The sequence below is a fragment of the Balaenoptera musculus genome, chromosome 5 (genome assembly GCF_009873245.2).
Source record: "Balaenoptera musculus isolate JJ_BM4_2016_0621 chromosome 5, mBalMus1.pri.v3, whole genome shotgun sequence".
NCBI lineage: Eukaryota > Metazoa > Chordata > Mammalia > Artiodactyla > Balaenopteridae > Balaenoptera > Balaenoptera musculus.
The window spans coordinates 20,795,079-20,817,965 of NC_045789.1; the positions used below are offsets into that span (position 1 = coordinate 20,795,079).

The 22,887-nt window shown below is 35.9% G+C and overlaps 1 protein-coding gene across 2 annotated transcripts in view; it reads right to left on the reverse strand.

Moving 5' to 3' along the window:
- PPP3CA (protein phosphatase 3 catalytic subunit alpha) overlaps positions 1-22,887 on the reverse strand; it is a 303,136-nt gene that overhangs the window by 20,651 nt on the left and 259,598 nt on the right. For both annotated transcript variants that reach the window (XM_036852128.1, XM_036852129.1), the window contains exons 9-10: positions 13,736-13,861; positions 11,218-11,292 (exon numbers count right to left, since the gene is read on the reverse strand). In XM_036852128.1, the coding sequence (XP_036708023.1) occupies positions 11,218-11,292; positions 13,736-13,861 (201 nt within the window). The remainder of the gene's footprint in view (positions 1-11,217; positions 11,293-13,735; positions 13,862-22,887) is intronic.

Below are 22,887 nucleotides of genomic sequence, written 5' to 3' on the forward strand. Positions count from 1 at the left end.
AAATGACTATACTACTTCTTTTAAAAATCAATGGCATATAAATATCATAGCAATTTCATCCTACCATCATCCATTTAAAGAAAAAAATCCATGAACAAGACATTCATTGATACTTAGAAATCTTACATTAGTCCTTTTTTCTTTGAAATTGCATTTCCATTTCAATTTTCCTGATTTTACTTTAGTGAATTATATATTTATATTTTAAAATATTTTTATCACCACATTATACTTTGCTGCCAAAAATACATTTAGACATGTAAATGAAATGTGTTTTTAAAAATTTCCTGAGACAATAAGGCCCTAAGCCTTAAAAATTCCGTTGTAATCAATTTCACAATTATTAGTAGTACATAACTGAGCTAAGTAGCACAAATATATGATACATTTTTATGAATATTTAAAAAACATAGAAATATAATGTGATTGGAATGCATCCCTTAATGATAAGGATGGGAGGGTGGTTACACTGCCCTGATTAAGGAGACTTCCTAGGCACTGAGTTTTTCCAGCGTCTCTTTGTTCAGTACTCCAGGCAGCGTTCATAGTGACTGTGTTTAGGGAGCCCCATGCTTTTTTGTTAAAATGAGAGAAAAGCAACTGAGAAAGAAGAGGTGGGAAAGGAGAGGCTGCAGTGAGCCTTGCAGCTCAGATGAGTTCCCAGGCTGATCATTTTTAGGACATAGGGAAACTGAGGATGTGAAAATGGATTCCCTTACTCCTCTTGAAACTTCTTTGGGTAACCCCAATGGTCCAAATATTCTGGCATGAAGACAGCTGCTCTATCAAGAATTAGATGACTCACTTTCTAGAGGTGACAGTTGTTGGAAGATCTCCTTGACCAGCCATGACATGAGAATGCTGCATTGCTGACCCATTTAGGGTCAGTGGTGGTTAAATCCAGTCCAAAGAGACTGGAGGTGCTGCCCTGCACATAATAGCTATATGTATGCTTATGTAGGTTACTCTATTAGGCAGAGAAAAACACCTCTAGGGTAACAAATTTTAAAAATCTCATCTTTTTGAGGATTACAACCTAAAATATTTGGAATACCTTTCTAATTTTAATTCTAACAATAGCATATTACATATCCATAGGTGATAAAACTGGGACATAATGGCTACTCTTTCCAAATCACTCCAAACCACATATTCTGAATTTCTTCCATATGCTTTTTTAGCCCAACTAAAATCTCAGCATGTAATAGCATCTACCATGGTGTGATATTTGGCATAAGGCTATTCTGCTTTATATGTCATTTTGAAAGCAACAGATCCTTGAAAATATATATTTTTTTAAATAAAAAGACTCTTCCGTGTAGTGGATTTTCAAAAAGGCCAGTATAGCCTAGACAGTTTCTTCCACCTTCTCTTGTCATAAAACATAACTGGATTCTTCGGATAGGAAGTCTTAAAAATATACAGACTACTCTCAAATGTCAAATAACTGTCATTATTTGGTTATCTTAAATATGTAGTTAAAAGATACTTTCGTTTCTAAGTGTTAATTTGATTCCATGGACTTTTGTTCTCTGAGACATTGCGTTCCATCTGTTCAATGATTCCTTGGTAGACTCGCAGAAATTGGCTATGAGCATAATTATACCTTGGGTAAAAATTAAAGACTTTAAGGTAGATTAGGAGGCTTCGTTGATTTTTCAAGAAACTATTATATATTCAGCCTATGTTTCAAGAAACTATCATATATTCAGCCTATGCCTTACAGAGGACATTTCAGTTTATTTATATCTACCAAAGTAGAAACTAATAGCATGTGAAATCCCATTTGGATTGAACTCTTTATCATAATAGAAATGCATCAATTTTATAAACTGGCAATGAAAATAAAAGCAAAATGAAATGAAATGACAAAGGTCAAGCTAATAATGTAGATGTATTGTCTATAGGAGAAACAATCATAATGCCTGGATGTTTAATCTGTCAGGATTATTTTGGATATAGATGAGGATTTAACAGTTGAAAAAGGTATTTATTAAGGACCTAATTGTGCATACATGCTAAATGCTGGAAGAAAGCATTTAGACTAGAATTTAATTCTGGACCCTTATGGATTTATAAATTTATCAAATAGTAGAATGATATTTAATTGTTATCTCTGAAATTACAGAAATTGAAGGAAAAAATAAACCAATATAGTAAAATATCATGTTTGATTGTCCCATGTGTTATACCCTAGATAGAAAGCTAATTGAGTACCATTTGACAGCACGACAAAAAAGCAGGCTGAAAGATGTAATACTGCTCCAGTCGTCTGACAGCAGAGGATGGTCAAGGTGCTGGCATGTACTGAGCTGATCTGAAATAAAGCCACTCGAAGATCTTCTGATGCTATTCAAGAGCTAGGCAGGGTGTTTTGTTAGTACAGGGGGGATGTAGTGAAGATTTTGCCCAAAAAGGTAAATAGGGAAATGAGCATTATGTTCTGGCCAATGATCAGTGCACAGGCCTGCAGAGGCAACTGAAACAGACAGAATGGTTCCCAGGTCGTGAGACTTTAACATCACTGAAATATATTATTATCTTATCAGAGGAAAGGGATATGCCAGTCAAAAACTGTACTGGTCAGCTGCAGAGGCATAAGAAAGAAGAGAAGCCGAGGCAAACATCTGACATGTCTAGGGAAGTACTGTCCAGGGGCCAATGGCCTTTAAGTATTCTGGCCTTACAGCAAGGCTTCAGATCATAAATACCTGGCTCATCGACTTCTTTTAAGACAAATGAATAAACTGGCATGTGAGAGACAGAATAGCGCAGTGGTGAAGAACTCGTGCTCTGGAGTAAAAGACCTATTGAGTCTCAGCTCCCCTATTTACAGGCTGTGCTACCTTGGATAAATTACTAAGCTTCTGTAAGTCTCACCCTCCTCATCTAAAAAATGAGGAAGGTTCTAAGTGCTTTATCTGCATTATTTCGCTTGGTAAGTTGTCGACCTAAGGTCATCAGCTGGGAAGTGGGGAACCCAAACCAGGATTCATTACAGTAGCAGGCTGGTGATCTACTTCCCAGGTGGGAACCTAAGGAAGGTTAACCTAATTAGGTTAACCTAATTAACCTAAGTTAATTCGTTCATTCATTCTCAACATTCAACAAACACAAGTGCCAGGTACCGTGCTATCTGCTAAAGCACTTAGCATAGATCATTGGTACACAATACTCAAAAATGTTTGCTCTTTCTATTAAGAAGAAGGAAATGCTTGTGCAGAAGTGAATATTCCAGTTCTTCTAACAGTTACATTTCTCACTGTAAATTAAAAGGTTGATTGTGTGATCTTCATTAATATCAAGCTACCTAAGTTGGGGCCCCAGTCGTGTTTTGTGCCAACCAGGCTAAAGGCTGGGCCCCAGATGGTGGCCAGTTCACTAGGGGAGAAGGGGAGAACCCAGGATGCTGCTGGCTTTGCTTTGAGACAAAAAAATAGACCGCTTCACAAAGATGGGCTGACCGAAGAAAATCAAGATATCTGTTTCTTTAAAATTCTAAGAAAAACTGGAAGAAAGTTTCATAGCTTCTCGTAAGCTAGGAGTAAAGATGAAGGCATAAAAGGGATTTTTAGGAGAGCGAAGATAGAAAAATATTTTTAAACTTTAGATTTTCTGAGCATTCATTAAACATTTTCATATGGCCTTTAAACCTGCCATCTGAGATCAAACAACTATAAAGAGACTGTTTTACAAACTTCAGACTTACAACAATGACTGTCTGCTGTTGTTCAATCAATTATTAATTATTCTCATATAAGTACAACCTTCAGATTAAGAAGTGGGACCCATAAAATGCTTTAGTACAAAGAGAATCACGTAAGCTCTGCCAAAAACACATGAAAACTGGATCTTATTTTCTTATGGTATCAATTTTCAGCAAGCTGACATTACCCCCTGTACTTCTCTCTGTGAAGAACACTTCTTTCATGTGCCAATTACCTCAACCTTGTGTGTGAGAAGTGAAGTTTTTCTAAAATATAGAGACATACATATACACAAAATCTTTGCCTTTGTTGAAAAAAGAGCGCTCTCTACTTTAATACCTTTCAAATAAAGAATACATTAAGGTTTATAAAGCCCATGCTTATTTCCCTTCTTATTATACAACATGGACTTCCTTCTCAAATAAATTTTATAAATACATTTAATCCAAGTGTATGCTTAGATATGCAATAGCTACTGTTTAATATAAGTTGGCCAATGTCACCATAAGTTGAAGGAAAGCTCAAATGCTACAAAAACACAATGATTTTTAACACTGTGAATATTGTATATGTGTATAGTACAGGTGTCTATGGAATACAGTATAAACTTCTAGAATATTATTTTACTGCAAGCATTTTAGCCAATGGTGGACATTATCCAACCAATTAGTTCTAATAGGGAGATGACTGCTTTTTTAACATTTAGTTCGTTCTGCAAAGTCTGCACTTCTGTGCAATGTGAAAATTATGCCAGCTAATATAACTCATTTGTGCAAAATCATGTAGTACAATAAGAAGAGAAAGCAGTACTTTTAATGTCTATGTTACTGCATCATTTAAATTGGCAACTTAAAAAGATTTTAATTATTGTAATCACATACAAGTCAGACTTGATGATACTGACTACAATTTGACAACTAACCAGGTACCTTGTTTGATAGTCCTGGCCCCAAAATATCAACAGCCATATATATGACGGGAGTTCATACCCTAGTACCTAGTAAATGTCTTGTGTATTTTTTTAGACATGTTTCAGTTTTAATGATATACTGGATGTAACTGTTTGTTTCCTTTTTATAGCATAGCCCTGATGAAAAAAAGCAGTTACCTGTACTATAAAGGGTACAGAGTACCAAGGATACGTTTATAGTGACGAAAATGATTTAGCCTCTAAATTATACACTGAAATATCAAGTAATTGAAAAAAATCAACAATAAACTGGAAGGTAATTAACAAAAGCCTGACAAGCAACTACAAAGTCTTTTTACAAAATATTGACTAATCTTTCTTTTTATAGATGTCATCCTTTCCTTTCTCCAGTTACATCATGCAAACTCAGTTATTTTTAAAAGATAAGAGAACTTAACACTGGTGAACTGATACCCATCTTTGCATATAATTTTCTGGAAAAATTATATGGATTTCTCCCACGGCCATACTTCTTAAAGCAGTAAAATACATAAAGTGCTTTTCTTTTCCTTGTCAGAAGTAGAAGAGAATGAGAAAGATGCCCTTTATGATTCCTCCTTCAGTTATCAAATATTTTATCCCAATTCACACCCCTTCCTGCAAGCCTCTAAATCCTCTGTGAGACCAGCATATTTAAAATTGGTTTCTTCTTGCACTAGACTCTCAGCTTAGTGAAGGCAGAGACCATGTGTTTGTTTGCCACTGAATACACAGAAAAAGATATTTCATGAATAAATATTTTTACATGGAAATAAAAATATAAGATAGAAATATAACATGGTATCAAAATTAGGGTACTCCGAATTTTATTTTAGTTTTTGGCCTTCTAAAAAATGATTTCAATTTTCTTTTTTAGCTATTATAAAAATGAAAACAAAGTTTGCTATTTGCCTCTTTTCAATAATCTGTTATCTGACAAAGTTATGCCCTAATATTTCACTTTCTGGTTTTCTGGTCAGACTTATATCTCACAGTCATTTTTCTGCATTTGGTGCAAATATTTTAAAATAGCTGCTGCCTGAACTGCTCCACAATCCTGGTTCTTACACTCTCTCCCTCATCACTCCTTTCTCTTTCACGTGTTTGTCTTTTTTCTCCAGCTTCATAAAGAAGGGATAATTTTACAGATCGGTCCTCAATTTTCTGATATTTCCTTCCACATCAGTAACTTTGGAGGCCTGTTTGACTCTTAGTAGATTCGGCTGTGACTTTTAATTCAAAGCCTCTGTCGCCAGACCCAATTTTGTCCCCAGTCTCCAGGGTTCCATTTCCAAATCCTGCCTGGGCATTTCCAGAGTCATGTGTGTCACTTTTACTCAAACTCATGTCTGTCACTGAACTCCTTTCTCCCTGAAACGGATGAAGTTTTTCCGGAAGTGTCCTCATCCTCCTAGGTACCGAGGTTTGAACCATCCAAATCTACTTTTGTTCCCTTTGCCCCACGGATACCATTGTTGTAAGCCCCTTGACCAGCTCTTTGGAATAGCTCCCTTTTCCTTTTATTATTAACACTATCATTGTTCCGATCTAGTCACCTCAACTTTGAAATAGTTAAAAGTTCCTAAATGATACCCCAACGAATCCTTTGTTCTTTCTCCAAGCATTTTCTCGGGAAAAGTATTTGCTTTTTCTCAGATACTGCTTTTATGATGTTACTCCTCTGCTCACCAATGGCAGGTTATGCTTCAAAGTTGATAGAACAAGAATCATGTCGCCACTGTGCTACTCAGGGCTCTTTTTTTGTATGTCTAAACATTTCTTTGTAGTTTTTATATTAACATGTCATATTTTTTCTCCCAAACTGCCAATTATTATCAGACACACAATTTTTTTTCACATTGGGAACGTGAAATATGAGATGCTGAAATGAGTTGCTAAGAAATGACAATAATTACAGCCACAGGAAGAGCTCTAAGCTAATGGCTCTTAGCGTATGTGCTGCCAGATGCACAAAGCAGAGGGGAATTTTTAAGATGAAATTCATCTCAAACATTCATCATGGCAAATAAATACAGCTTCGGTAGAAAATGATATACCCGAACCCTATATAGTGGTATTCCTCAAGGACCCATAAGATGCCACGCTAGTCCTACTAATTCCCAACTATGTACTTTAAAAAGTCCTGTACGATTTTTTAAAGCTAAACAGAAAGCAGTGGGGAGACACTCTGGAACCCGTGATATTAGATCTGAAGAATTATCTAATAATTCAAAGCAGATGATGGGAGATAATTTTCTTGTATACAATTTAGATGGTTTCGTAGAGGCATGCAAAAAACTGCTCTGATCCCATATTCAGTGACTTGCCTGTGGTTAACATTAGGATAAGGCAAAAATGTGGATAAAGGATAAGAGTTCCACCATGTGGTTTGCTCCTTAGATGAAAACAGAGACATAAATTCTAATTTAATATTAAGTCTTTCCAGGGCAGCCTGAAACTATATTTGGCTTAAAATGTATTAGTTTTATTATTTTTTTCTTTCCTTTCTTATTCTACAGGGTTTCAGTTTTACCTCCACAATTCTTTCCCGTTAGCCAGACTTACCACATATCATAGTTTCAAATATAACTTGTATATATATATAGATAGATGGATAGATACAGATAGATATATAAAGTGATCTCAGAGTCTAAGATTTTAGAACTAAAAGAAAGTTCCAAATAAATATTTCTAACTCATGAAACTGTCATTAGGTTTCTAATGCTTACTGCTATCCCAGACTTCCTTATTGTAATAATGAACAGTAAAGAAAGTTCTGTGATGCAGATTGCTTGATTTCTGTCAGCTCCCCCCAACCCCCCGCCAACACTTTGGGATCACTTACTAATCTTTGGTCTGAAATGAGTCTTCTTCCTTAATGAGAATCAACTACCAAATGAGATACATCTACTTGGATTTCTTCCTTCTTTGAAATGTTCTGGTGAATAACAAACCCAAATTGAAACCAGACTATCATTTTATCATCCAAAATCAGAAGTGGAAACAGGAATCAAAGACCCCAATACATATAAACTAGATCCTCAAAAGACATTCACTTGGCATTAAACTGCTTCAAAACTTTACAAGATAAAAGAAGTTTGGTATTTTATTTTCAACATAAAGGAACCATGGACCAATATAAAACAGTGATCTTTTTTTCTAGATAGGCTATCAAATTCCTTTATTTGTAAGGCAGAAGCTAAGGAGGAGAGATTCATGACGTGATTTCTACCCAGCAGAAGCCTAGGCGAGCCAGGAAACTCTTTGTCTGCTCAGATACAATAAAAATTTTCACATTATCAAACATATAACTTCTTGGAGTAAATTTAGGTTAACAGAGTAGAACAAAACTATTGTGTTTGCTTTGACTTTCATGGCCTAATAATAATGTAAAAATCTTTTTTTTTAATTTTATGGATATTTAACAGAACGAATTAAAGTATAAGTTTAGCTATCAGTGTTGTTCTGTTAAAAAATAAAAGCATCATGCTGTTTAAAAAAGAAAAAAAAATGCAAGCACTGTAATCACAGGTTGTGGAAAGTTCAAGAGCCTGAGAACCAGGCAGACATTGGTTTGAATCCAGGCTCCATTACTTCACTAACTCTGTGACCTTAGGTTTTAACCTCACTGCCCTGAGTCTGGCTAGCTTCATATGTAAAACTGGGATAATCATAGCACCTATATCAAAAAGTTGTTTTGAGGATTAGAGACAGTATAAATCACCTAGCAAATTTCCTTCAAGTAAATGATAGTTAATAATTACAAATTTTTGTTGGTCAAAAGGTACAATTAGCAAAGAGTTAATACATATAAACGACTTAGAATGATGCCTAACACATAAGTGTTAGCTGCTGCCATCGTCACCGTTAAGTGGTAAAGGGGAGCTGACAGAACATAAAAGAAAAGAAGCAAAATTAATCCCACCTATACTCCTCAAGGACAGGAGGAGAATTCCTGTCTGCAATAGACTTTATAGACACGAAGAAGTCATCTTGATAAGATACACAGATAGGCACGGTCTGTAAAGACACCAGTACTACCCTGGATTTTGCAGCTGATGTTGGATACTAAGCAAAATACTGAGAAGGGTTTGGTAAGAACTCATCAAGAGATGGTTCCCCTTTAGAAGGAGCAGGAAGTGCTTTAATTAAGTCCTTTGATGTCTTCTGATTACCGCTTTCACCTCTGGAGCCAACCACAAGCCCAGGAGCCTGATAGGCAGAGCAGAGGGCCGGCCCACAGAGAGAGACAGACTCTGCAGGCTGTCTGAAGGAGGAACAGGGTGGGAGAACTGGAACCTCTATCCTAAGGTTGAAAATAATATCACGCGAAAAAGAAAAAAAACCTTAAATGTATGTTCTCAATAAACTATTGTTCCAAAAAGAGTTAAAGAGTTCTGGGAAGATTTATAAGTTGTTCTTTGAGTACCTTTGAGGAAATCCATAATTTTTGTGTCGTGTTAAAATAAAGCACTAAAGAACATTTCTGATGATTTACTCTGAAATGTATAATATTCTAAGTTAAACATATTTTTTAATTAAAACTTTTACTTCTCTTTTCTTTTTTTTTCCTTAGAGGGTAAATTTGTGAGATTTGAACTGAAAAATCCCATATTTTAGTCCTGCTGTTTCTCTGCAGGACTAACCTAAGATTTAAGCATGGTAGTAAGATTTCACTGGTCTGCTTAGAAAGAAAAAATTCTTCCAAGTGCCTTGAAAAGGACATGCACTCCTATCATTGGAATAAACAGGCTTAAAAGCAACCGCTGATGAGCACAGCACATTGATTGGAACTAATAATTTTAAAGCAGAGGAAGTTCCAAAATATATCCTTTCATGTAAGTGACTGAATGGGTGGATAAACAGAACTCACTATAAGTCAAGTAAACACTGAGGTGGTCTTGGTAATACTACTTGCACTGTTGAAATGTGCAGATACTTTTGGCTATAGGACCTGGAAGCACATAGTAGGTACTCAATATATATTTGCTGAATGAGTGGGTTAACATATAATTACAATCATATGCAGGTTTATTTATTCTATTGAATATACCACATGTTGTGTATTTAATATGTTGTCTATACTATAATTATTGGTCAATAAACCTGACTAAAACAGAGATTTGTTAACAGAGACGCATCACTGCATTAATGCTAATTAATCTTTCTTTTGAGGAATAACAGGAACACAGTGAAAGGCATCTATTGCAAAATGTCTGTAGACTTTTAAGATTTAGATTCCACCAGGTTAGTATTCTTCCTTGAGGAAAAAAAAGCCTCTTCCTAATCTTCCACTAGGAAGGTTAATATCTCTTAAATGATATCACTATCCCTGGAAAAGTTAATGATGGCAAACTGTGGCTATAATATATGAAACATCCAGAATCTGGATAAAGCACAGAATATCCACTGAGCTTCTGAATATTTTAAAATATATCAATATATTTACTGAAGTAAGTTCTTACTTAAACCATGAGATGGTAGGAATAGTTGTACACTTTAAATTTACCTAAGTATGTACGGACACTTTTATGTATGTATGTATGTATTTACCTAAGTATATACTCTCTATTTATACGAGTGTACGGACACTTTTATTTTACTTTTGCCTACAGAGTTAGGTATTCTGCATTCATAGATGTGACCTGTATTAAGCCCAAGTAAATATTAAATCATGCTGTTCAGATAGTAACTTTTGGAAAGGGCCACCTTCTTGCTTCATTTTACCCAAGTGCAGCTTTTAAAGGTAAAAATTTTATCAATTTAAACTTGCCACAGTATCTAGTTTCCACTGCCACCTTCCCCCTTTACTTGACAATTTGTCTTATTTTATTGATATTATATGTTTACGCATCCGTCTCTCTAACCAGATGCAACTTCTTCTTAGGTCTTTAATGCATTTCTGAATCCCGAGTGCCCTGTGCAGAGTAGGTACTTAGTAAATGTTTATGGAAGTGAAGTTTGCACTTTCCTCCTCCAACTACATTTTTTTGCAAATTTCCATTCATTTTGGGGTCCTTTTGTAAGAGCCAGAGTAATTTTTGCTATCTTCATTCACCTCATGAATCTTTTGTCTTTTATAGAAAGTGTATTCTTCAAGGGTAACTGAATACCAAATAGTATCTTAAAAAACAACAATAAAAAAACCTCATAGCTTATTCATTAATTATTATAGACATGAAAAAACACTGGGGTTGACATAAATACCAATATACCAATGTGTAAGTATCTTCTTTTATCATAGACATCAAAATTTGAATAATTGACAGAAACAACCTCACTAAAAGAGCCAAAAAACTCACTTAGCAATGTGAGCTACTGAAAGATGTTTATTAAAGTAGTTCACGGATTCAACTATGTTTTCAGGGTAAGGGGAAAATTCTCTCAAGTTTTTTCTTACATTTCTTCAAAGCAACTAGAAAATATAATAATATCTTTCATTCTCAACAGTATGTTATGATTTACACAACTAAATCTTAGAAATTTATTCTTAGGGTTACCTACGAGACGTCAAGTAACTACTTGGCAAACAGCATTAGCACAAAGGCTCAAGGCTCTTACCATCAAATCCATCTTCTTCTGACCCTAGTTCATCATCTGAGCAGATGTTGAGGACATTTACCAGCATCTCAGTCACTAAAGAGAAAAAGAAAAGAAAGAAAGAAAGGAAAAAAAAGTCTACATTTTTTACTATAACCTTAATTATTACTCTGGCACTGTTACTGAGCAGGCTTAGCAATAACATTCTTACCTGTATTCAAGATGGAATTTCCTGCAAGTAGTTTCTATAAAATTCAGACCATAAAAGATAACAGGCTTTGTGTTTCTATGCAGACTTTATATTTTTAAAATTATTAGCTCATGCCTGCAAAATCAAATGGTAACATTTACCAGCTATAGGTCAACAGACAGTGGACAAAAGAAAAATGTGGATATGAATATACTATAATCTATGAAGGAGAAAATGGTTACTTTTGAATTTTTATTTATTTGTACAATGATGCTGCTAGTTTTAGACCAGATTACAAACTTTATGTTCACAGGGACCGAGTGAATGCTAGATCTCTTTTTAAATTTTTTAGTCCCCCAGAGAACCCAGCATAGTGATAGAAATGTGGTTTTGTGTATAAGAAAAACTGATGATTGATGAACTAATATATTTGAGGTAGCTGTGAGAATATTGATTTTAAAAAATGAATGTGTTGAGATATATATATATACATACATATATATATACACACATACACAACATTAAATTTCATTTTCAAAAAGGTTTTACAAATGAAGCTTAGGTAAGTTTAATACGAAATTTACTTGAGTAAATAGATTATAAGAGGGCTGTATAAAAGCATTATACACAGAAAATTAGTACTGCAACACTTTACACTAAGTTACATGTTATTTGCATTGAACGTTTTAAAAAATTAGGTTGGGTTCTATCATGAATGTGAAAAGAAGCCTGTCCACTATTTCTTCAAGAGTTACTTTTTAAAATCAGTGTTCTTCTAGCATTGAAGATATATGATAAAGAGTAAAACTTCACTGGAGCCAACATTAACTCAGAGCTTCAGTTTAATTATCAAAAGTAAATTATGTACACACTGCTATATTTAAAATGGATAACCAACATGGACCTACTGTATAGCACAGGGAACTCTGCTCAATGTTATGTGGCAGCCTGGATGGGAGGGGAGTTTGGGGAAGAATGGATACATGCATATGTATGGCTGAGTCCCTTCGCTGTGTACCTAACTATCACAACATTGTTAATCGGCTATACTCCAGTATAAAATATAAAGTTAAAAAAAAAAAAGAAAAAAATGTAAATTATGTACACGAATATATTAATACATTCCTTTATAAGAGATGTTCAAAATCTGAATAATTAATGGAAACAACCAAAATGAAGGGTGTTCAAGGGTAGTTGTCAGGATTCTCAGTGCTTCTGTGTCCACGCTGTGATCTGATGGGTGCAAGGAAGTGGTGACATGGAGTATAGTACTGGGGACATTTATCAGAAACTATTAAAATTTACTTTTGACTTATTTTGGTGTTGAAAGGGAAGACTTCTTTGCTGACAATTCATAGATTCTCGGGTTTAATTGTTTTTAGAATATTTAAAGAAAAAATACATTGACTGTAGGAAAATAAATACCAGACATATTAATATATTACACGTATGTATTAATATAAACAAACAAATATTTCAGAGGAATGTACAGCTTTTCTCTAAAATCCCCCCATAAGACATCATTTTTCTGAAACACGTGCAAGCTCTTATGCTTATTACAATGCACATTCACCTTCTCTGTGATGCTCAAGTTGTTGCATGAGGAATGATCCAGATATCACCATTAAACATCCTGAACTGAAATCTCAAGTTCAGTGGGTGCAGGCCTTTCCTCAAAATTTTTGCTGAGGTTTAGGTCAAAATATAAAAACCAAATAAAGGGAGAAGGAAGGAAAGAAGGATAAGGCCAATTCTTCTGTAAACCTGGGGCATGCTAATAAACAACTTTTTAAATGTAAATTTGTCTCACCTTATACTAATGGCCACCATATTTAAAATGAACTATTTTTTTGTTATTGTACATGTTGTGTTTCAAAATATTGTAGCCATTAATCACTTTCGTACAATGATTATTATTAACATCAGAAATGTGAGGAAAGCATGGTTATCTCAGGCTTTTAATTTGACCAGTAGTCTATAAAATAAAATTGTACTTTTGAATTATAATGCAAAGGGGTAAGAAAAGAAGGTAGCCATTATAGCTTGAAGCCAATCAAAACTATGAATCTGTTATTTTTTAAAGGGTTGGATTATTCTAATGAGGTTATATAAATTATCCTAATATTCTTCATTTCTTTTATTTCCCCTTAATTCCACTCATTGCATGTCGTTAATAGCATGTACAGTGACATACTTTCAAATCACTGCTCCTACGGTGAAGCTTGTGAGTTTTACTGGTTAGGCCAAAGTGTTTCTCTTTCTGACTGTTTCATGGTAAAAAAGGCCACATTACCTCTCCTTCCTTCCCATACCATTTTATTAAGAATATCTCAGGATTCCACAACACACCTTTTTCCCCAACAAATGGCAGGGACCAAGTGAAAACATCCATGAAATTTGGAAGCCAGTATGGATGAGGAGAACAGTTGAATTGCCTGATATTCATGACATTGTTCTCATACTTCAATACTGCAGCTGAAAACAACAAAAAGAAGGACATTAGATTCACAAGCACATATTTCTGCCTCTACACATGGCTTGGGTTGATCAAGAAAATTCAACTATATATTTGACTTAAGTTCCAAAACATCAAGGCAAACAGCTTCATTGGTCATGAATGTTTATCTAGTTATGGATTTAAACTTCATTCAGTGTAATATCTAACTGCACAATGTATGAATACTATACATGAGATGGCATTATAGTTTGGCAAATATTTATATAAGATAGTTAATCAAACGTCAGGAATTGGATCAAGCTCCTTTTGCAGCCAAGAACATTTTAGTCTTATTTAATACCTGGTGACACTAATAAAAGTGGCATAGCTAAGTTAGTGTGATATAATTTAATAATATCCTCAAATATTTGAACAGAATTTATATCTATTGGTTTTAAAGCACACTTTTTTCCAGTACAACTCACAACAGTTGTACAAAATAGTTTAAATTAGACTGCACTCTTGACTTAATAAAGTAAAATGTTTGGACTGAATCCTGCCTTAAGTAATATGCTGATGTCTGACTCCACCCTTGACTTCTGAATAGGATGCACCGTCCACAAAAATAGGAAAATCAGTCTGCCTGCTTCACTCCGCTTTGCCTGGTGTCTGTAGGTTGGATACACACTCACATGGGATGTTATGGTTGCAGAGATGTTAAGAGCGTAGCTAGTCTCACTTCTAACCAGGTTCAGAACCTCATGTATAGCAATCGGGGCGCAGGGTGAGCAGGTGTCCGTGAATACTTTCAGTGAAGCAAAAGCCACCTGTTTTAATAGGGTCATCTCCTCTATGGATAGACAATTTTAAGTTGTAGGAAATTCTCAGGGTGAATTTAAACCTTCTTTACTACTTACTGATCCTAGTTCTGCCTTCTGGAAAAATACAGATCAAGTATACTTCTGTTTCTAAACAACAGTCCTTTAAATATTAAGAACAATACTCTCACACTGTACCTTGCTGAGCTTTGGCAAGATTTTACTGTTATTATCCTATCATAGCATGATTAGCATTATATTAGCAGAAACTATTGAACAGATCCTAGATGCTGTCAAATGAGTTCTTCTTGGTTTTGTTTGGGGGTTTAAAATATAGAAAAATTAATCATCTCATGACTTTTTAATTTTTAGACGGACTTTTATATGTGGAAGATGTTATAGCATGTGATTGCTATGCATAAAGATAGCCCTTAAAAATCTATTTTTTTTGAAAAGTTCCTGGGAGTTTACTGGGTTTGAGCTTTGCATGAATGTCTGCACTAATATCTTACACAACTACTTATCGATATCTTTAACATAACATTGCTTTCATAACTCTGCATTTTCCTTCCACCTGGAATGTTTTCTCAGAAACCTCAGAATTTCCAAATTCCTCCCATCCTTCGGTGCCCAGCCCAAACACTATCCCCTCTGTGAAATCTTTTCTGATTTCCTCTGGTGGATGTCTCTCCTCTGAATTCCAAAAGCCCTTGACTTACAGCTCTATTTGCATTTATTATTCAGTTTTGATCATAGCTATTCTATGTATATATGTATATATCCAACATCTCCCTATGGCTGTAAGGACAAGTACCACACAGCAGGCTTTCTATCTTTATGTTTCCTATACCACCTTCTTAGCATAGATGCTCAGAGGCTAAGGATACATCTTGATATTTCCCCTATAATCTTTTTCAAGAAAATGCTTCCTAATCCCTTTGACCCTTTCTCTTATGAGACAGCTTCTGGAGACTTTCCCCCATCTTGCTTATCCTATTCTGGATGCATGCCACATCAGCAATGCCACTGCTAAAGTGTGTCTCAGAACTAATATAATCTTGGTGGGGTTGATCAGTGCAGAGCATGGGAAGGATGTATAGTTTTCTGTGATTTGCATACTACATACATCATATTGCAGCTGAATAATAAGCGGATGTTTTCAGCAGCTTGAAGTTAACAAAAATCATACTTGAGAACAGTGAGGTTTTTTTCCTTTGAATCGTATTTCAGGCTGACCAACCCAGTTCCAGGGAACAGAATCACAGATGGTTTGGGGACAAGAATTGCAGATAATGCAATCCACACTGATATGGAGGGAGTTACTGTCTTCTTCCCATGGAATACTGAATCCTGCATACACTTCTGTAAACCTGTTCTTCTTTGCATTATCCTATCATTTATGCGATATGTCACTTGGCCTAAGGATACATTCACATAGTATTAGAAACATGCAAAATGAAAAAATCATGGCAAATTACAATATCAATACTTCGGATCTGCCAGACGGGAAAGGTGAAGTACTTCCCGCTTTTGCTAACGGCTCCCTGAGCACCGGCTTCAAGGAAAAGGTCTTTACCATTTTTGAATACTGCATATTATTAGCAGAAATGGATCCTCCCATCTTCAAAAGGATCTCTTAAGGTTCTAAGTCGTCTTTTTGAAGAGTAATTTCTCCTCTAAGTCCACTCCCCCACTTTTTATTAGTGTTAGGTTGGTACAGCAGGAAGAAGGAAAATAAGTGTTATAACTGACAGTACCCCAGATGAAAGAGAGAGACTTTCCACAATATGTCACTTAATCCTTACTACAAATCTGAGAAACAGATGTGACTGCCCTCATGTTATAAACTAAGGATTTGAGGTCAAGAAATGAAGTGACTTTTTCAGAATCATGCAACCAGGAACTAAGTGGAAGATCTCACTCCTATTCAAACTCAGTTTCTACTGACACCAAATCCATTCCCTTTCCACCATTCCCTCTCTCTCTCCTAAATTATAAATGTATGAATTCTAGTCCCAGCTGTTATACTAATTTAACTTTGAATATGGTATTCATAATTAAAGAGGTTTTCACTTTTTGCCAAAATACATGTTTGAGAAAAGTGAAATAGGATGCGCATTCACAAGTGTGGATAAGGCTTATCCACGATAGATAAAGCAGAAGTTCTGTTTTGTAGCTGGTGAGACAAAGCATTTATTCATTCGACATTGGCTCAACACAATTTATCTGCCTGCCTACTGATACGGTTTACAGATTTTATTTTTGTTTATTAACAGCAGAAATAATACCATTTAACAGCAGCTACGTTTTCTAAGCATCTGCTCTATACCAGGCACTATATTTGGTCTTTTATAATCACAAATCTCTGCAATGTCTCTCAAAAGTGATTCTTACTTGCATTTTCAAAATAAGCAGAGAGGTTATTTGCCCAAGGTCACACATGGGAAGCAGCAAACCTCAGTTTGGGTTTGAATCTGAAGTGCCTCAACTTTCCAGTATTCCACAATATTCTCACCTTTCTCCTTCCACATTTATTCTTTTTTTTAAAAAAGGAGCACTGGACTGGAAGGTGGAGACCGAGAGATGTATTCTGTCATGAATTACAAGACACAAGGTCACTTCATGTCTCTATGTCTAAATTACCTCACCTCACTACATGGGTTTATCCAGATAACTTATACGACCTCTTCCAGATCCAAATGATGTTCACAAACTTCTGGAGCAAAGATCTCATCATTAACACAAAGACTGATGAATATTCTCAGTAATTCTAAGAGGTTATTAATAGAACTTTTTTCCTATTTTTCTATAAAAACAAAAATAAACAAATGGGACCTAATGAAACTTAAAAGCTTTTGCATAGCAAAGGAAACCATAAACAAGACCAAAAGACAACCCTCAGAATGGGAGAAAATATTTGCAAATGAAGCAACTGACAAAGGATTCATCTCCAAAATTTACAAGCAGCTCATGCAGCTCAATATCAAAAAAACAAACAACCCAGTCCAAAAATGGGCAGAAGACTTAAATAGACATTTCTCCAAAGAAGAAAGACAGATTGCCAACAAACACATGAAAGAATGCTCAACATCATTCATCATTAGAGAAATGCAAATCAAAACAACAATGAGATATCATCTCACACCGGTCAGAATGGCCATCATCAAAAAATCTACAAACAATAAATGCTGGAGAGGGTGTGGAGAAAAGGGAACCCTCTTGCACTGTTGGTGGGAATGTAAATTGATACAGCCACTATGGAGAACAGTATGGAGGTTCCTTAAAAAACTACAGATAGAACTACCATACGACCCAGCAATCCCACTACTGGGCATATACCCTGAGAAAACCATAATTCAAAAAGAGTCATGTACCAAAATGTTCATTGCAGCTCTATTTACAATAGCCAGGACATGGAAGCGACCTAAGTGTCCATCGACAGATGAATGGATAAAGAAGATGTAGCACATATATACAATGGAATATTACTCAGCCATAAAAAGAAACGAAACTGGGTTATTTGTAGTGAGATGGATGGACCTAGAGTCTGTCATACAGAGTGAAGTAAGTCAGAAAGAGAAAAACAAATACTGTATGTTAACACATATATATGGAATCTAAAAAAAAAAAAGTTCATGAAGAACCTAGGGGCAGGACGGGAATAAAGACACACACCTACTAGAGAATGGACTTGAGGATACGGGGAGGGGGAAGGGTAAGCTGGGACAAAGTGAGAGAGTGGCATGGACATATATACACTACCAAACGTAAAATAGATAGCTAGTGGGAAGCAGCCGCATAGCACAGGCAGATCAGCTCGGTGCTCTGTGACCGCCTGGGGGGGTGGGATAGGGAGGGTGGGAGGGAGGGAGACGCAAGAGGGAAGAGATATGGGGACACGTGTGTATATGTGTATAGCTGATTCACTTTGCTATAAAGCAGAAACTAACACACCATTGTAAAGCAATTATACGCCAATAAAGATGTTAAAATAAATAAATAAATAAAGAACTTTCATTTAAAAATGCAAGTGCAAGAATATATATTCTTTTTTCTTCAGCCACATAAAATACTCATGCAAATATACTTCTTGAATAATCTTACATTAATAACGTATGAATTTTGATTTTTTGCATAATAAATATATATGTTGCAAAAATACATGAAAAACATTAAACCAGAACAGTCCCAAATATTCCGTCATGAAATTCACAGTTAACATTTCACGCTCCAACCCTGCCACCCTCCTCTGACTGCCGCTGGAGTTACAGAACTCAGCTGAGCCCTAACACGGTGCTCTCCTCTGAAGTACTGGAAAGATGTTTACCTCCAGTGCATATAAATAATACAAATGGTTGTACTTCAAGAATCACTCGAGACCACCTCCTGAGACCTTGTCTGAGAAATAGAGAGGAAAAAAGAACAAAGTCTACCATCAAGGAACTCCTCTATTCCACAGGCAATTACACATGACCTCATGTCCTTTACCAATTGTATCAGAGGCCTGGAGAGGGATTATGACACATATACGGGCCTTAGGTTATTAACCGTTGTTCAGAGCAGACCAGACAGCACAGAAACAAATGCTCTTTTGTTGCACATGCAGGGGTGAAGAACAACCAGAAGAAATCTGGTATAATAGAAAGAAGATTAATCCCCACGAATCTGGAGACCTGACTGCAAGTTCTTTCTCTGATGTCAAAATTATGGTTGCAAAGTTATGCAATTAGTTGGTCCCATCATGCTTATGTAAAAGATATAAAAATCAGTGATAAAGAGACAGCTCCTACTAGGGAATAGGGAAGGGGCACTGGACCTCTATCGTTTCTAGTGATACCACAAGGCCCTCTGAATATAGTGAAGCCCGAGGAATAGAATCTAGGTCTTCATTCAATCCTCCGTCTATCAAACCATGCACTAAATTGCTAGGCCATATCCAAATCTGTAAATTAAACGGGTCTCTCCTACTTTAAAATTTAAAATTTTGATGAGACACAAAAACCAATAGATCACAAAAACATGATAACATTTCGCAGCCTCTTCTTTACAATTGCCATCACCAGGGAAGCTGATGACAGGGCAGTAAATGACAAAAATAGAAAGGTCAAAGAGAGCTTCCAGTTTAAGAGAAGTTATCAAAATATTGCTAGCACGATGCATTGACTAGCTCACCGAACCATGGGTTCAACACATTCCAAGTCAATTTTTTAAAATAATTAATTAATTAATTAATTAATTTTTGGCTGTGTTGGGTCCTCGTTTCTGTGCGAGGGCTCTCCCTAGTTGCGGCAAGCGGGGGCCACTCTTCATCGCGGTGCGTGGGCCTCTCACTATCGCGGCCTCTCTTGTTGCAGAGCACAGGCTCCAGGCGTGCAGGCTCAGTAGTTGTGGCTCACGGGCCTAGTCGCTCCGCGGCATGTGGGATCTTCCCAGACCAGGGCTCGAACCCGTGTGCCCTGCATTGGCAGGCAGACTCTCAACCACTGAGCCACCAGGGAAGCCCCCAAGTCGATTTTAAGAGGAACCCAGAGCTCCTTTTCTGAAAGCCTTCAGATTAGTGACTGTGATGTTCCCGACATACCTCAGGCATTCTCAACACTACTAGGGCTGTTCTAAGATAGAGGAGAGAAGAGCTCAAAAGAAGGGAAATGATAAATGTTATTCTTTTCACCTTCTGCGAACGTTTTTTATCTCAACTCTAATTGACCATCTACTCCCCACTTCAAAAGATGGGACAGATGGACAGAAAAGAAACAAAGATGAGAGGAAAGCAAATGAAGGCACTTCAGAATCCCTGGAAGCCATCCAGAAAAAGCGCAAAAAAAAAAAAAAGTATAAGAGGCCCAGGATGTTTTTTCCTTTCAATTCTTCCACCCTCAGATACCCTAGTAGAAAACGTAGCATCAGTGTGTTCTTTTGGCAAAGTCCTACCATCACAGAAGGAGACATGATAGTTTGATGGATAAAATTCTTGAGGTAGGACTATATACTCATAATGTCCTTTGGCAGAATTTTAAGATTATGTTGGTATGCTGCATGAAAGGGTCTTCTCTCTGGGAGAGATGCTACAGATTTTAAAAAATCTATATGTTCCCATAAAGATTACTTTCGGGAGGGTACAATTTTCGTTTAAAAACTTGAGAAGATATATATGTCCATTCACATATATGCATAGTTATTGTAGTACGTGTTATAGCATCTATAAACACAATCTCTATGATTCCTTCCATTGAGAAATTTGACTTCTCACTCCTGTTTCCTTTTTTTTTCTTCTCAATGTCCTATACTTGCCTGATGGATTCTGTTTTAAGAAGATTCCTTTTTTTCTTATTAGTGACCTAGGTAAATGGCATGACCTAGGTCAAAGGAAATTTACCAATTCATGAGGGTTACTGTATTTGGTGAGCAAGGGCTACACTTGTAACTCCCTTTTACTCTATGGCTCATAAGGTTAGGCTCAAAGTAAGTGTTCAAGGCATTTAAGAAGATGGATTTCAAGTCTTCAATTTATAGGTAATTTTAGGTAATTCTGTCATAATGATATTTTTCAGTGATATTGAATTAAATTGCTCAATTCAGTACTTATCATAGTGTATTTCACAGGCACATGCTCAGTAACTTCTACATAATGACTGAATTTCAACCAACCTGAAATATTTTAGTATTACTGGATACAAACAGTAGTTATATATAATTTTCTTGAAGGTGTGAGCTAATGATTTCGTACTTATTGAAATACACGTGTGTGTGTTTCACGTGTTTCTGTATATAATCCTTTTATGCCCACAACTAACCCTTGTTCCTCCTCTTACCTTGTACATGCCTCTTTCATGGCACCTATAACACCTTCTTTAACTTTGTCACAAGTCTCCTACATAAATGTGGATGATATTATCTTACATGAAGGAAGGTGACTGTACTAGATGTATCTATTATCTGAGCCAATCTTATGGTTATGTCTGTGTGTGTGTGTGTGTGTGTGTGTGTGCATGTATGCATGAGTGTGTGTTATGTGTTTCCCTTCTTAATATTGCATTAGTAAATTCTGAATCAGGTATTATTCAAATACAGAATTTTGAGTAAAGTAAGGGGAAGGCAGATGATAGAAGAATGAAGAAGGCATAGATCTCTCTTTTTTTTTTCTTTTATTGTGCTTTGTACCATACCTGGCACATGGTTGATGCTCAACAGTGTTGGCTGAAGAAAAGATCTAATGAAAGGAAATAGAGAAAAGAAAGACAAGACGGAGAAAGAGAGGAAGGAAAGAAAGAAGGCAGGCAGGCAAAAAAAGAGAAAATAAAGAAAAATTTAAAAACATAAAACACATAACTTGTCAGGACACTAAAAATGTAACTAACCACATATGAACAGAAGTCTGAAGGGTGCTTGAAAGAATTTGGGAAAAAGGTAATATGTCACTTCAGAGGCTAAACTCTGTTTTAAAATTGTAAGATTCTAAAATAGATATGAGTGGAAATAATATTGTCTCTGTCACAGAGTAACTATGTGAACTTTGGCAAACATTTCTCCTTATTTGAGTCGTACCTTTCAAACTTGTAAAATAGGAATAATTAGGTCATCTTCAAAATATGAAGATCAAATAAAATAATATATGGGATTAATATTTATAATATATACAATCAGATAAAATTTTGGCACCTGAAAGATGTAAAGTATCATGACTCAGTTTCAAATTCCTTGAGGAAAGAATGGCTATCTATTTTTAATAGTTTTGCCATTTTACAATTCCCACCTCATGTGTCACATCGACATACTAGGATCCAGAGAATTTGGGCCAAAAATTGATCCTTGGGATTAGCTCAAGTCCAGTCAAACACTGTGAATCATTTCTAACATTACAATTTCACATAGAGAACTTGAATTTCTACCATTAAATATTTTTTGCTAAGTCAACAAGAAGGAGTCATCAGCAGTTTTGAGGTTCCTTATCAGTTTGAGCTGGTACGTTCCTTTAAGTTCTAATCTATGCTATTATAATGCTAAAATAAGGCTTAATCAACCCTAGACTAAATGAGAAAGATTTACCTGAAGCTTTAAACTACTGGGGGAGATGGCATGGACATAGGAAACATTGTGCCCGTGCCTTGCTCTCATTCAACACAGCTGATACTTACCAGCTCCAAATGCATAACAAGGGTAAGTGTACCTCGGTGGGAGGTACTTTGAAAACTAGTGCCTATATCTGTATCTGTTTCTGGGTCTGTATGCGCTTTCACCTTGTACTC